Source organism: Oratosquilla oratoria, chromosome 10 (assembly GCF_046742065.1).
Source record: "Oratosquilla oratoria isolate Oo_2021 chromosome 10, ASM4674206v1, whole genome shotgun sequence".
NCBI lineage: Eukaryota > Metazoa > Arthropoda > Malacostraca > Stomatopoda > Squillidae > Oratosquilla > Oratosquilla oratoria.
The window spans coordinates 7,223,470-7,240,969 of NC_134786.1; the positions used below are offsets into that span (position 1 = coordinate 7,223,470).

At 37.0% G+C, this 17,500-nt stretch overlaps 1 protein-coding gene across 2 annotated transcripts in view; it reads left to right on the top strand.

Moving 5' to 3' along the window:
• LOC143029057 (leukocyte elastase inhibitor A-like) overlaps positions 1-17,500 on the top strand; it is a 39,003-nt gene that overhangs the window by 3,551 nt on the left and 17,952 nt on the right. Inside the window, exons 1-2 of one of the 2 annotated variants that reach the window (XM_076191403.1) lie at positions 13,369-13,519; positions 17,432-17,500. The exon at positions 17,432-17,500 is cut by the window's right edge and continues 283 nt beyond it. In XM_076191403.1, coding sequence (XP_076047518.1) covers positions 17,446-17,500 — 55 coding nt within the window. In that variant the 5' untranslated portion in view covers positions 13,369-13,519; positions 17,432-17,445. Of the gene's footprint in view, positions 1-13,368; positions 13,520-17,431 lie in introns of those variants that run through there. The other variant, XM_076191404.1, reaches the window with a different exon arrangement.

The following is a 17,500-nucleotide window of genomic DNA, read 5'->3' on the forward strand; positions in this document are numbered from 1 at the left end:
TGTTTAGGGTTCCGAGCCTTCCCCTGTGTCTATGTTCTCCATCATCCAAATATATATATGTATATATATGTATATGTATATATATGTATGTATGTATATATATATATTTATATATATACATATATATATACATATTCACTAAATTCCATGTATATACATACATACATACATACATATATATATATATATTATATATATATGTATATGTATATATATATATATATATATATATATATATATATATACATATATATATTTAGGGAGACAACAACCATCCTAAAGAAACAAATGATTTGGAAACCATCTCCATAGACCTCTACAAAAGTCATTTTGGTTGGAGACGATTTCTTCCAGAGAAGAAACTACAGGAATTAATATTGTCTGCCATTGTAACAAAGTAGCAGGTCATTCCTTTTTGTACGGTCCGGGTAGCACAACTCTATCGTCTTTGCTTCATAATAAACAGTCGCTAATGCAAAGGTTCGAGTCCTTGCGGTGGAGCTTGTTGATTCAAGGAATCAATGCATTATATATTATCTGTGTATGCTGGTGGCGTCATCGGAAACATGCGAACCTCGTACATTCCTTGTCGCGGGTTCGAATCCCGCACTTCTCTCTGATTCCCGGCAGTCACTGTTACCTGCGTCGACAGTCTAAGCACATAGGACAAAGGTGATGGCTGTGGCCACGCGCTTCTTTGCGTAGGATTTCCATAATCATCCTCTGTTAACTACTCACTGCAGTATGCATCTTGTTACATATTTTCTATTGGCTGACAAGAAATGCTAGAACTGTTATCGATAAAAAAAAAAAAAAATCAGCACATGGTGACATGTATAGCTTAGATACAGAAATACATGACCATCCATACAATTCTTTTTACTATTATTATTCGCTTAACTTTTACCCTATTATATATCTACTCTCCTCTTTGATTTCATCACCTTGTGTTTTTTTTCTCCTCTATTCTTTCCGTACTTCTTTCTGCAGTCCTCATAATCCCGTTTCTTCTCTTCCAAAACCATTCTTTACCTCTGCCTCCTACCATTCGCTACCTCCCATTCTGTGTTTCACATCCTCCTGATCCCATACACCATCGTTGCACATTTTATCACTTCCTCCTTTAAACATACTCATTTTTTCTCTACTCCTGTGTCTCTTTTATCCTTTACTACCTTCCGTTCTCCTCTCACATTCTTACGGTTTTCATTCTCTTTTTTCTTTCTCTTTTAATCTGTTCTACCTCATCATTTTTATACCTCCCTCCCATTCTTTTCTGCTCCACTTTTCCTCTATCCTCAATTTCTCTGATAATGATAACGGCAATAATCTGATAACGATCTGACAATCCCACCGCTCCCTCCCTTGTACACATTAACGTTCAGAACTCTTCCAATCCTCCACTTGAGTATCACTAAAAAGTTCATTAAAGCTCTCTCTACCACCCTCCCCTACGGTACATTTCCCCACGTACATTATGCTTGTCTGTCTTTTTAAACACAGTGTTTGTTATCATTAACTTAATTTCTAAACAAATTTCTAATATTTCATAGATATATGTATCAAAATAAAAGACTATGCTTTATTTAACATCGAATTTGTTGATTTACTAATAGTACTAACAGGTGCTTACATTGTTTAATATCTAGGGCACAGAAATAGGTATTTCTATACAGAAGTTCTTGGAAGAACTTGCATATTAATACAGACCAAACTGAATCAATAAGTGATTTCAAAACTATGATTATTGGGGAATGAGATGGGACCTCACGAGTATAGCTTCCTTTGTGTAGATTACAATTAAGTTAATAAATTAATTAAATATACCACGTTCGTCATCTTGACACCGGGTAGAGCGCATGCGCAGTAGCGCTTATACTTTGGGACAACAAATGACGCAGTGCCCTGAAACCGACGAGACTTCCAAAAAATTTCTGATTTTTTTTTTTTTTTTTGTGATTAAAAAATCGGATCTAGGAAGCCTTTAGTGGGGCTGGCGGGGATGCTAATCAATTATCTTTTTATGGCCAAATGGGACCATATTCCCATAATTCTGGGGTGATTTATCTTGATGATATGCAGTCAAATGTTTCAGTCGTTTATCATACTAACGATATCATACTGAAATGTGTTTATCATGCACATAAATTATCCATCTTATCTGTTGTTAGTTTGCATGACTTTGAAATTGTGGTACTGAATTATGTAAGCATTAAAAATACCTTATTCATTTCCTTTTTAGATTGGTGTGGGAGGGGGTTGTGGAGTGAATATATGTTTTGACACGTCCGCCATTTCTATAAGAAGGAAAATATATTTTGGTGTGTGTATGTACAGTATTCGTTTCTCAAATGTCTCGCCGAGCAGAGGTATGACTAAATAAAATCGCTTGGAGGGCAGGTAGAATAATTACATTAGTTCTGAGGTGCATTGACATGGATATTTTTTCTTTCTTTTGAATAAGATTATCTAGTGGCAGCCAGAACAAATGAGGCAAATGTGTGAGTCATTTGGAGCAGTGAACGCGACAAAAGTCTGTTTCATTTGTCAGCTGTTCACGGAGTCAGTAGGAAGAATTGTTACCGGGACTTGTTGTCTAGCAGGGGTCCTAAAGTCCGACCAGTCATTACTCTCTTCCAGTTTTGTTATTGCTGTTGTGTTGTTATTGGTGTTGCGTTGTTGCTGCGGTTGCTGCTGCTGTTGCTATTGCTGTTATTGTTACTTTTGTTATTGTTGCTGTTCTTGTTGTTGTTATTACTGATGCTGCTGTTGTTGTGTTGTTATTGCTATTGTGCTGTTGTTGCTGTTGTGTTGTTATTGTTCTTGTGTTGTTATTGTTGTTATGTTGTTATTGTTGTTTGTTGTTATTGCTGCTGTATTGCTATTGTTCTTGTGTTGTTATTGTGGTTGTGTTGTTATTGCTGTTGTGTTGTTCTTGCCCTTGCTGTTGTGGTTGTTGCTACTGTTGTTGTTGTTGTTGTTGTTGCTGTTTTTGTTTTTGTTTTTGTTGTTGCTACTGCTGCTGCTGTTGTTGTTGCTGTTGTTGTTGCTGTTGTTGTTGCTGTCGTCGTCGTCGTCGTCGTTGCTGTTGTTGTTGTTGTTGTTGGTGGTGGTGGTAGTGATGGTGGTGGTGATGGTGGTGGTGGTGTTGGTGGTGGTGATGTTGGTGGTGTTGGTGGTGGTGATGTTGGTGGTGGTGGTGGTGGTGGTGGTGGTGGTGGTGGTGGTGGGTTGACATCGAAGTTAGGGAAGAAGCCAATCACTCTTTCGGCTCCTGACAGAACTCCTCCACCCCAAGTATATTATGTTTATGCCTGTGTGGGGACAGTGTCGAATAGTCTATACAAATGTGGCACCGGTAGAGTATGAACCAACGATTCTGACTGTACATTTGTAGCCAAAAGTTCTCCACAGACTTCACCATGCGGATGTAATTGTTATTCCTGATAATTTGATTTTTTTTCTTCACGTTATTTAATTTACACTTTACGGTAGGTTTTCTATGAAATTAGATATATCAAGTGTTTAGCAGTAAGTGCTATATTTGCAAAATAGAATACATAACACTTTCAGGATCTTTGTCTTTGACTGATTCTTTTGAAGCAACACATCAAGGTGACCCCACTGACCTTAGCTGAGGCACTCAAGAAATATTGGGTCATGTATGATATCCAAGGTCACTTCATGACCTTGAAAAAAGCAAAGTCAAAGCAAGATCAGCTCACTTCACTTTGGAAAGAAAGCAGCTTACATCTCATGCCATCATATAATAATTTTTTTCTTTTCGTAGGTTATTGACCTATTCTCGTTTAGACATTGATACCACCATTCCAACCTGTCACAACCACAAAAGGATACACACTTGTGCTCTGTGCGTGCGCGCGCGCGCGCGTGTGTGTGTGTGTGTGATTCACCTTGGTCTTTGGATCACGTGTTGGACTCGTGATCGACAGCTATTTCCCTCCCGGAAGAGAGCTCAGAGCTCGTATGTCCGATCTATGGGTAATGCTATGACCTTACACGCACACACACACCCAACTCCCAGCCCACGAGAGTTGGAGTAACGACTCGAAGTGCAGCGATACTGAAATAATTTCAGCCCTGGGCAGGATTCGAACCAGGTACCGCCTATACCTCCGTACTGACAGTCTGAGACTCTACCAACCGCGCCACCGAGTCGTGTGTGTGTGTGTGTGTGTGTGTGTGTGTATTCACTTGGTCTTTGGATCACGTGTTGGACTCGTGATCGACAGCTATTTCCCTCCTGGAAGAGAGCTCAGAGCTCGTAGGTCCGATCTATGGGTAATGCTATGTGTGTGTGTGTGTGTGTGATTCACCATGGTCTTAGATCACGTGTTTGATCGACAGCTATGAGCTCAGAGTCCATATATGCTGATTTATGGGTAATGTTGTGACTATACACGCACACACACACACATCCAACTCCCCGCCCACGAGGGCTGGAGTAACAACTCGCAGCTCAGTGATACTGAAATTATTTCAGCCCCGTTTGTGTGTGTGTGTGTGTGTGTGTGTGTGTGTGTGTGTGTGTGTGTGTGTGTGTGTGTGTGTGTGTGTGTGTGTGTGTGTGTGTGTGTGTGTGTGTGTGTGTGTGTGTGTGTGTGTGTGTGTGTGTGTGTGTTTTTGCGTGTGTGTTTGTGTGTTTGTTTGTTTTCCTTTCAGGAGAAGAGAACAAACCGATCTGGAGTAACTCCTTTCCTAAGCAAGAGAGAATATATGTCCTTTTGTTCCGATTCCAGCCACATTATTCCGCCGAACTGTGCGTGCGAGACCTTTTCGACAGCGAGGAGATTAAGCCTCGCTAGCAAAACGGGGATTTGGATTCCGCCAAATCGGCGGTGCCGGGGGCCGCCAATTCCGCCAACATTATTATCGAAATCGCGTTTGGCATTTCCTTTGAGATTCAAATGAAATCAAACGCTGCAGAGGATTTGGCGTCAGCGCCGAATAAGTAGTAATTCAGTATAGCCGATGAAATGTGATTGTGGCCTTTTTTTACTCCTGCAATGCTGTCCTTGATCTGTAAAGCTGAATGTGCACCGGTGGTTTCCAACGAAAACTAGTAAGAGTTAGTGAATGTCAAACGGTTTTATTCAATGTCGGAGAGGTTGACTGTGAGGCTAGATTGGCTAGACTGGCTGTAATGACTGTCATTTATTTTATATTATTTGTTTATTTGTTTTGTTATCATTTGTCTGTTATTACTTGCTTGATTCACGTTTATTGTTAGTTGTATGTCAATTTATTATTATCTACTATTTACCTGTTTGTTTATCATTCAACTATACCTATGTATTTATCTATTTATTTTATTTAGTATTATTTATATTATTATATTTTTATTTATGTATTTATCTATGTATTTGTTTATTTATTTAACTATTTATCATTATTATACTTTTTCGCATCCGACCTAGTTATGGACCAAAAGGTCTCCTGTCGGCATGCTCCGCCTTTGTAATAGTGTCTCAACATCAAATGAGAACCGATGGTTTAGACAAAGCAAGCAACCATGAACGAGAAACAGAGAACGAAAATGTATTCCTTTCTGTATAATAATTAATTTTAAATTGTTTTCTCGTCCATTTCTGGTATTTTGTCTTAAGATTATATTATTTTCATCGCAGGATGTCAGTTAGCAATGATGACCGGACATTTAAGCAATGGAATTTAGGATCACGAGATATAACTATGTTTTTAATGTCATATTAGATAATATATTGTTTTTTAACACCCACTTGATTTTATTTTGTAGTTTGCTGTCATATTTTCCTTATTTTTCAGTGTTCGTATGATCTTGTTTTTAATGCCCCACCGTTTTCCTGTGTGAGACTACGTGTGACAAAGTTTATTTATGGGCAGTGGACAAGATGCAGGGATGACCCGTCATCCAGGAGATGCCAAGATAAGAGAGAGGGAAGAGGGTGGAGGGGAGTGGAGTATGTAGGGTATGGAATGGGTGGGAGTGGTTTCTATGCCTTTGTCTTTTGGCTACCTCCCGTGTAAGGCGAAAAAGCTTTTGGTGTATGTATGTATGTATGTATGTATGTATGTATGTATGTATGTATGTATGTATGTATGTATGTATGTATGTATGTATGTATGTATGTATGTATGTATGTATGTATGTATGTATGTATGTATGTATGTATGTATGATGTATGTATGTATGTATGTAAATATGTGTTTGGTATTTTCACCCCTTCAACAGGCTAGCCCTGATTTCGTGAATATTCGTATTTCATTGCATTACATTCCCAATGTAATATCTACCAAATGTATCCCTTATCTAGACTATGATAAGCAACATGACCAAAAGAATGACAAAATTACTGTTTCTTTTAATGGACCATATTTGAGGTTATGAATCAAACACTGTTCATTATAATCTTTTGTTTAACTGTTATCTTGAAGTATATCTTATCTGTTATCTTTATTTACCTAATCATTTATATACCTTTATTTTCTAATTATTGTCTTCCTTATCTATCTATTGTTAACTCGTCTGCCCGCTTTCATGATTATTTATATACTCATTTATCTGTTTATTCGCTTCTTTATTTATTTGTAAGTTAGTTTTTGTATATGCATACACACACACTCTTCCGAGATCACACACACACACACACACACACACACACACACACACACACACACACACACACACACACACACACACACACACACACACACACACACTCACACACACCTCGTGGCGCTGTGGTTAGAGTTCTCGCCTGCCACTACAGCGGTCCGGGTTCTACTTCCGCCCAGGGCTGAAATAATTTCAGTATTGCTGCGTTTCGGGGTGCTACTCCAACTCTCGTGGGCGGTGAATTGAGTGTGTGTGTCCGTGGAAGGTCACAGTATTACCCATAGATCTGTCATATACGAGTTCTGAGCTCTCTTTCGGGAAGGAAATAGCTGTCGATCACGAGTCCAACACGTGATCCAAGACCATGGTGAATCACACACACACACACACACACACACACACACACACACACACACACACACACACACACACACACACACACACACACACACACACACACACACACACACACACGTATATATATATATATATATATATATATATATATATAAAAATATATGTATATATATGTATATATAAATATATATGTATATATATATATATGTATATATATATATATATATATATATATATACATATATATCACGTGAAAACCACTGTTGGAGTAAAAAAGACTGGAGACGGGAAATCTATATATTTCGATTGCAAGCTGCAATTCTCTTCAGTAGATACTGATCCACTGATGAGGATTGCAGCTTCTAATCGAAATATATACGTAGATTCCCCGCCTCCAGACTTTTTTACTCCGACAGTGGGTTTCACGTGATGGACAAATGTGTGATTACATTTCTCACCTCTACTATATATATATATATATATATATATATATATATATATATATATATGTATATATATATATATATATATGTATACATATATATATTTATATATATACCGTACTGTATATACATACATATATATATATACATATATATTAATGTATATATATATACTGTATGTACATGTATATATATATATACTGTATGTACATGTATATATATATATATATATATATATATTTATATATATATACCGCACTGTATATACATACATATACATATATATATATATATACACAGTATATACATATGTCCATTTATTTATTAACATTCAACCTGTCACTAAACAAACTGTCTATTTTGTGGACAGATAGATCCATACCTCCTGAGGCACGAATAATGCTGACGTGAGACAGGGTCAGGTTGACAGTTGACCTGACGGGGTCATTCGCAGGTCGTAGTCACGCCTCCAGGTCAGCCCAAAGAACTGAGCATGGTGTAGGTAAGGGTCGTATCCAAACTCCTACCCTAAAATAGGGGCAGAACTAACCAGTCGCTAAAAATAAACCCTGCCAAATCTAGAAAATACTTTTGTTCCCTTTGTATGACGGAACTAATTAAGCGCGTAAAATAACACCCTGCCAAATCTAGAAAGAATATTTGTTCCTTTTGTATAACGGAACTAATCAGTCGCGAAAAATAACACCACGCCAAATCTAGAAAGTACATTCGTTCCTTTTGTGTGACAAAACTAATTAGACGCGAAAAATAAAACCATGCCAAATCTAGAAAGGACAGTCACTCCATTTGTTGTGGCTTAAAGTAAAGAACTTACGTCAGGAGGTATTTAACTGTGCCCTACGCTCGTCACCTTGGCCCTGTGTGTTCAGACTGCCAGATCCACGTCATGGGAAGTAAAGCGGAAACAAGTGACGCAAGACGGAATTTCTGTATCAGCATTTTGTTTTCAACCCAATTCATGATTCGCTCTGTGGGTCACTCCACTCACAATGAAAAGATAAAAGAGACAAACGTATAACCCCTTCCATACCGGAGGATACTTTCCATTTCGTCAAGATTACCTTCAGGTGATTTCATTCGTCAGTAGTAAACGGCTTTATCTCCTTCCTAACCCCGTGGCACTTTTCCTTATCTGTTTGTTGTCGCCAAATGATTTACGTGGCATACCCTCCCTTATCTCGACGCGACAAAAACTCACAAAACAAAGAAAGAAAAAGTGAGGAGCTGACGCCAGGAGGCGCTGAGCAGCTGCGACTGAAGCCGTCACCTTTAACCTACTATGCGCGCGGACAAAACCTCTACGATATAAAATCACAAAAACTTACACTGGGCGAAGAGAGAAAACTCAACGTTTTCTATCATACGTTATTATTTATGTTATTATAATATTATTTATATTATTATGATATTATCTATATTATTATGATATTATTTATATTACTATAATTTTTATTTATTTTTCTTTTAGTTATTTATCATTATTATAACTTTTTTCCGCATCCAACCTAGTTATGGACTTAAAGGTCTCCTGTCGGTATACTCCTTCTTTGTAATCCTCCTTTACACATTTCCATTCTCATTTTTTAAAGTATATACTAATATAGACGTCTCACTTTAGACATTGCATTATATATATATATATATATATATATATATACATATATATATATATATATATACATATATATATATATACATATATATATATATATATATACATATATATATATGTATATATGTATATGTATATAATATATAACATATATATACATGTATATATGTATATATATATAATATATAATATATATATATATATATATGCATATATATGATATATATATATATATATACTGTATATATATATATATATACATACATATTTGCAAATTTGTCTAACTTACATAAACCCATACAATCCATGTTATCATCAACAACACGTTTGATATTAATTGATTCAATTATGTTCCTGTCTAACGCAGAATTACAGATTACATCTAACATGCACGAAACATCACTTGATGTTATATGCTCCAACACTATATGTTCAATTAATCTAGTCCAGCCATAATCTGTTTAGCCAAGGTGACATATTTTTACATTTGCATTTACGTTATCACCTTACATATTTTCAAAAAAGGAAATTGTTAGTCAATCAATCAATCACCTATCCGAGAGTTGACACCTTGACATGGTGGATAGCCTTGAGGATCTAAATGACTACAGGAGCTTGGCCAATGGAAGTGAAAATATCTACAGAGTCACCTATATCGAATAGGTCTTGTATGAAAGATGAGACAAAGAGTAGCTCATGCACATAGCATGAACCACTTCTCATAAACAGGTCCTTGATGGCGAACAGGGAAATTCCTCGTAGATATACAGGGTACCATTATAATGACGTCGTGGACCACTAAGTACCCTATAGATACATAGGGTTCTACCGAATATACTAAGGTTGCACCAAACAAATATGTCTACAACAACTAGTTGGCAGGAAGGTGAGATTACCGTCACAATCCCTTCTTAAGAATGCTGGTAATTCGTTGAAAGTGAGACGTATTTCTAAATTTTCAATGCAAGGGAGAAAATGCTAAATCACTCTTTACTTCGTGTATATTTGTGTGTTTTGGGGGGAGCTTTTGTTTCATTAAAAGTATGAGCTTCGGTTGTGTAACTTTTTGTTTTGTAGCCTATGTCCTTTGAACTTTTGTCATAGATTGTCATTAGCGCCTTACGTACCGGGTGGCACGTTTCCTAGCATATATTCTAGCTGTAACAGAGTTGATTATCACTATTGCTATTCTTTGCAAAATCGTGATTAAAATTCTTGATTCACCGAATGCATTATTCATTTATTCATTTATTCATTCATTCATCATTTATTTATATATTCATTTATATATATTAATTAATTTATTAATTAGTTTACTCATTCATTTATTTATCAATTCATTTATTGATTTAATTATTCACTTATTTATTCACCTATCTATCTATCTATCTATCTATCTATATACATATATATATATATATATATATATATATATATATGTATATATATATGTATATATATATATATATATATATATATATATATTCATCTATTTATCTATTTATTTGTTTATTCAACTATTTATTCATTCATTAAATTGTTTATTGTACAAGAAAGCATATCTCTAAGGTACAATAAAAGATATATATATATATATATATATATATATATATATATATATATATATATATATATATATATATATATATATGTATGTATGTATATATATGTGTAAATACATATATATATACACACATATATATATACACAATGTATGTTATATATATATATATACACACACACACACACACACATATATATATATATATATATATATATACATATATATATATATATATACATATATATATACATATACATACATACATATATATATGTATATATATATATATATATATATACATATATATATAAATATATATATATATATATATATATATATAACACCATTGTCCACGATCACACAATCTAGTACTATTCCGGTCAGGTCCATTGGGCAGTCTATCAGACCGCCACTGTCCTTGAATGTGACCACCTCCCTTCCTTCCCCACCCCCTCCTTCGTCCTCCTTGTCCCTCCTCTTGATTCCTACTCCTCCTCCCACTCCAGGTGGAGTGACGGGACTCCTCACATTCCCTTGCCTGAGGAGGCAACCGCTCCACAAGGCTCAATCCACTTCCACCTCCCGGACTCCACTTGTTCACCTTCAAGGAGCTGTATTTGCTCCACAAGTGATTCTTGGTCGATTTTTTTTTTTTCTATCACTTCACTCCCTTGGAATAGAGGTAGTAGCCACGTAGTGAGCGCTGGAAATATCGGTTGTCTTAAGAAACTGTTAGACAACTTTATGGATGGGGATGATGGATTAGCCATGGACATGGAACTGCCTAGTGTAGGCCTTATGGTCTCCTGTAGTCTCCTTCATTCTTATGTTCTTATGTGCTTGTGTTTAACTTTTCAGTTCTCATGCACATTTGTGAACACCAAGAGTTGACCCGTGATGTCAGAATTGTTGAATATATCTCTCGATGTTATTGAATTGAGAAATAGATTTGAGTGCAGGAAGCTCTCTGGGAGATGCAATTCTACCAAGAGTTGACCCGTGATGTCAGAATTGTTGAATATATCTTTCGATGTTATTGAATTGAGAAATAGATTTGAGTGCAGGAAGCTCTCTGGGAGATGCAATTCTTCATATACAAGAGTCTGGGATTGGAATTCTTTATATGATCGCTGGAACACAGCTAGAAACCTGAACAAGTTTCTGCTAACTTGCCCTAAGCTTAATTAACCGTCCCAACCTAACCTAACCACCTAAGCTAACTTAACCAAAGTTAATCTTGCTTAACCTAACCTGATCACATGAAGAATGTCCCTTCAGGGAAGGGGGGAGGGGAGAGAACGCTTCATATGAGGGCAAGGACTAAAAAGTATCCAAAGATTCTTACAAAAAAAAAAAAAAAAGAATTATTATAAAGAAGGTACTTCAGACATATATATTAAATAAACATCAATATTTGGACTCACAAGTTCGTAATTATTACCAGTCTTATTTCTTCTCGTCCTCCAAAGGATCCTGTTTTGCCTCCTACCCCCAACCCATTCCTTGGTGGTCGTAATTTCCACTTTGGTAAACCTCTGCTTTTCATCCAACACAATGGCTTCCCTGCTTGACTGAAGGACAAAGAATTGATTCACTCTCTTGTTTTCATTCTCCAGAAAGCAGGTAAAGACCAGGAATTTATCTCCCAGGCTTCTTCATATACTCCAGAGAAAAGAAAGAAGAAAAGAAAAACTCCAGAATAAAAGAAGATAAAAACAAAATAAAATGCCCAACAGATGTCCGGTCCCGAAAGAATAGGATGAAGAATATCCAGACTCGTAATCAAGTGCTATTGTGGGAGAAAAGAAGGAGGGAAGTCTAAGCCAGAAGGCGCCGAGTAACAGCGGCCGAAGCCGTTATTTTTGCCCAATGCGCTTTGCCTGTTGGGCAGGTAACAGTCACTGCTAGGAATCGGGGAGGAGTGCGGGATTTGAACCCACATCTAGACGAATACGAGGCCACCATGCTTCCGATTACACCACTCACGGTAGAAGAGATTCGTTTACTTATTTTAGGTCAAGATCGAGACGTATCACGGTGGAAGGGAAGTTGATATTGTATGGACGACACTCAATTTCCATCATAAGATCGCCTGGTCAGATCATGAAATGAATACGGAGACAATTAGTGGTATCATAACGATAAATCATTAATACTGATTTCCTCATTTGTAAGAAACTTGGTAAGTACCATCAATGCTACTTCATCAAGAAAAACAAAAGGCGGGAATAGAACAATGGTTTAGAAAGAAGATGGAGAGGAATCGCTGTGGCAGTATAGCAATATCTTAATTTGAATCATTAATGCTACGACTACCTTTTTGACTTTTAAAGAAAAGAATCACTAATATGGCAATAGTGCAAGCACGTCTTGACTGACACACCGATGTAGCAACTGCGCAGGCATTTTGTTTTTCGAAGAAAGTTAGCTAATTTGACAATATCGCAGGAGCAGTTTGGATTCACTATTTTTTTTAGTAAGATAAAAAAAAAAAAAAAACATTAGTGGAAGCACGTCTTGACCGACGCACCGATATAGCAACAGCGCAGGCCTCTTGACTTTCGTGGAAAATAAACTATTATGCAATGGTGCAAGCAAGATCTTTGCCGAATTCCATATGTCGCAATACCAAAGCAACATCTTGTCTTTCGAAGAAAAATCACCCACATAACAACAACGCAAACAACATATGTTTCCTGTTCACTAGTGAAAGAACAACGCTAATATCCTCTTGACCTTCGAGGAAAAATTACTAATGTGACAACAGCGTAGGCAACGTCATTATTGTCTAGGTGCGTGAGGTCTACTCGCTCAGGCTCAGTTGTGCGCAAGTCTGCGCCGAGTGAGTGTATAGTGTAGTGTTCTTGGATCGCGGAAATAGTGTCTTGGTGAAGGAAGAAACCAAGGTAGGTGTAACAAGACTACACATTAACCTCTTTCAATCTCCCTTTTATTTTGTGTATTAGAGAACACAAGGAATAGAAACGAGGACGGAAATACAAATCTTCCGAAAAGTCGTCGGCGGAGAAAGAAGAATTGATGTCGGTCGGGAACGGGACTAACCCCGGGAGTTTCTGTCGAGTGACGTCACACCTGGAACGGGTGTTCGCGTATGGTAGATAGACTGAGACGGAAGGGAGAATGGGAGGCTGATAGTTCCTGCAGTGAAGAATGGTTATCGATTGTGAATGATGAAAAAAGACATCCACTTTTTACAACGTACGTTTGACATTCAGCCGCTTGGCGCTGTCGACAGACGGTTTGACAATACGGCCTTGCCAACACAATCCCACTTTCCTGAGTGGACTGGATAAGATTTACTTGCAATAAGATACATAGATATAAAAAATGCATAAAACTGCGAGTATTGCACAATAAAGCATATGGAAATTATTTCCATTGTGGTCCTCTAAGAATAGAGTTGGGAACAAGTAAGATAGGCATCAGAGTTTACACTTCGATGGTTGTATTCTGGTAAGCCTCAAGTTATCTTGTTCATTTAACGGTTGTTGATTCTGTTTTGGAATGCTCCAGTTGATATCAGGTAGTGATGTGGAACTCTTTGATCACAACCTGTTAAAAATAAGTTTGATCAAAGTATGGCGAGCCTTATAATGTAATGATCGTCACAGTGTGGTCTGTTTACTTCGTGGAAATTTATTAGAGAAAAAAAGTCCTCAGTCGATATATAAAAATCCTGCCAATATGTGAACAATAAAAACAGAGAGAGAGAGAGAGAAAGAAAGAAAGGAAAAGAATTACGAAGAAAGAGAGAGTGTAATTCAGTGACATTCGACAACGACAAACCAGATACATTGATGGAGACCATTTCCACTGAGTTAAAATGAACTGTACCCTACAGTGTGTGCGTGTATACGTTTGTGTGTGTGTGTGTGTGTGTGTGTGTGTGTGTGTGTGTGTGTGTGTGTGTGTGTGTGTGTGTGTGTGTGTGTGTGGAGACTTTAATTCCATCAAGACCCTACTGACATCAGGCTCGTTAAACCTATCGCTACGTTTTACGACCAGTCGTGTCTTTTAGCTGCTGTGTACTACAAGGAAAACTTCTTCTGGACTGGGGATCCCCATTTATAGTGAAAGGTTTAAACGCATCCAGAAGCTGACCCGATTGTCTTCGTTCCGCTTAGTGACGTTGCTGGTAAATTTAGGAATTAGCTCAGGCAGTCCACACCCTTTGGCCTAAAGCAGATGTTCCTAAAATAGCCCCTCAATACTCCTAGGGAGTATCGGAACCAGTTCTTTGTAATATTAAAAAAATCATCACGGAGGAAATGTTAGATCAATTATTTCGTTTGGAAGTATATCTTAATCGTCTTTTTATTGAAAATGAAAATAAAGAGTACCTAAATCTCAGCTGCTTGCTCATTGCCATCCTCTTCTCTCTCTCTCTCTTTAAGTAAAGTAAACTAAAAGTTGAAAGTAGGGAGGGGTAGGTTAATATTGGAGAGTTGGATCAGGTTAACTTGGAGTTAAACTTTGTCGTTTCAGGGCTAAAAAAACTTCTAAAACCAGTTGGCTAAAGTAACAGCTTCAGTTGCAGATGAGTGGTTCCTGGTACAGTTTTTTTTAAACAGTATAATGTCTTGAAAGCTGCCCTGGGCCTCATTTGAGTAAATTTGTACGTGTTCCCTTGAACCGGAAAATGAATATCTCTGGATGTCTGATTTCTGTATCCACGTAACCTCTTTCAGCACCGTGAGCTGTCAAAACGCTCACTTTGTTCAAAAATCGTCCACGGGTCAAATCATCCACAAACTAACTTTCCCATCTTAATGATCCTATATGGATCCTATATGCACAACCATTCAAATTTAATTTTTCATTTGAACAAAATGTCCTATTTAGGAAATACAATTCAAAATAATTCTTGGTTCTTTCGCTGTTTCTTTTGAACCCTTGAATGAACTGTTCATCTCTTTGAAGTAAGACTGATTTCTTTGGGAAGGTGGAATATCATGTGTCTGGCTGTGACTGAGGCACTCTTAAAGTGTATTGTGTTCATTGTCAGACACTAGGAAACGATAATGTTATAACACATTAGTAAAAGTACACTTTGAACCCACTATCGGAGCAATAGTATCAGAAGTACAGGAAAACTGTATATTTCGACTACTATATGTAGTCCTCTTCAGCAGAATGGTTACAAGAAGATAGAGTGCAGGTATAAATGAGGTACTCCTCACTACCTGTAATCTACTTCTTATAGCTATACAGATAGAAGTCGAAATATACAGTTTTCCAATACTTCTGATATTATTTCTCCGATAGGGGGTTTAAAGTGTTTATTGCCAGACATGTTTTCGTTCAACATAGGATCGCTGAGGGCTCTGGATGGGGCAGAATCTCAATCGATCCAGGATCAGTGTATGCTGAAGTAATGATGATAATGATGAAGATAATGACAATTGTAATGATTATAATAATTAACGATAATTATAACAATAATAAATAATAATGGTGATGATAACAATAGTGGTTATATTAAAGACAAAAAATATCAGCAACAACAATACTGATAATAATTATAGTAATCTTAATGACAATACAAATAAAGAATATAATACTAATTGTTATGAAAACTGTAATAACAATAATGAAAGTTGTAATTGTAATAGAAGTAATGAAAATAATAGTAACATTAATATAAAAATTACGATGTCTATAGTAATGATAACTTACTGAGTGTGGTTGGTAAGATGTATGGATGTATATTGATTAAGAGGATTAGGAAAGAAATGGAATTAATTAAGAGGATGCGTAGATTTGTAACAAAATAGACGTTCAAGTAGTTTTCGTCGTATGGCAAGGATTTTTTTCATGAGCCGGGAGATGACATGGAACTAATTTTATAATCGTTTTGGTGCGTTTTGTGGTTGTATGGAACTAGTGGGTAAGTCTGTTGAGGACAGTTACAAACTTTTATCAGTGATTGGGTATGTATGATAGTCGGTAGTGGTGGATATGAATGGTACATGCATACATATACCAAAGGATTTTTACCCCCTTACACGGGGGGTAGCCAAAAAGAAAAAGGCATAGAAACCACTCCCACCCATTCCATTTCCTATATATTCCAATCCCCTCCACCCTTCTCCCTGCATCTTATCTTGGCTCCTCCTGAAATGGTACAAGGTGAATATGCTGCTGCGCCAGGGGTGTGTTATGTCGCTATGGTTGTTCAACATGTGTGTAGATGGGGCGGGAAGGGAAGTGAAAGCGAAAGTTCTGGACAAAGGCTTGGAGTTGGTAAGTGAGGATGGAGGGAGGATGAACCAGTTATCTATTGATAGTTTCCAGGAGAGACTGTGGAGAAAGTACGACTTGGCCATCAATAGGATTTATAGATAGAGGAAGTTAGGAGGAAAAAAACATAGAAGAAAGATCTAATGTAAAATAAACTAACCGATATGATTCTACATAACCTAACCTGATATAACCTTGCCTAATCTAACGAAAACCAAACCTAGCTTAACCAACCTGATCTAATCTAACTTTTCCTAGTAAAAAAAAAAAAAAGTGATAATTTCCGTTACCTTTTTCCCTCCTCGTGTTATTTTATGATGTAAGACTAACCCACTATGCAGAACAGAATGCCGATCAATCTCAATCACAACTACCCCTCACTACCGCCTTCCTTAAATCTCTCGTTTACTTCATCTACGACTCCAACTCTTCATCATGATATTGTCCCCAAAGATAAAATTGCTGGTTACCTCTGAACCGTTACTCCTCGGATACATACAAGTATGATGGCAGTGACCACGGGGGATATATTCTCACGTATTTACTTCTTGTTGCAGGAAACAGGCGAACCATGAAGAAGGAACTGACCCTTGTCGTCCTACCCTTGGTCCTCCTCATAGGGTCCT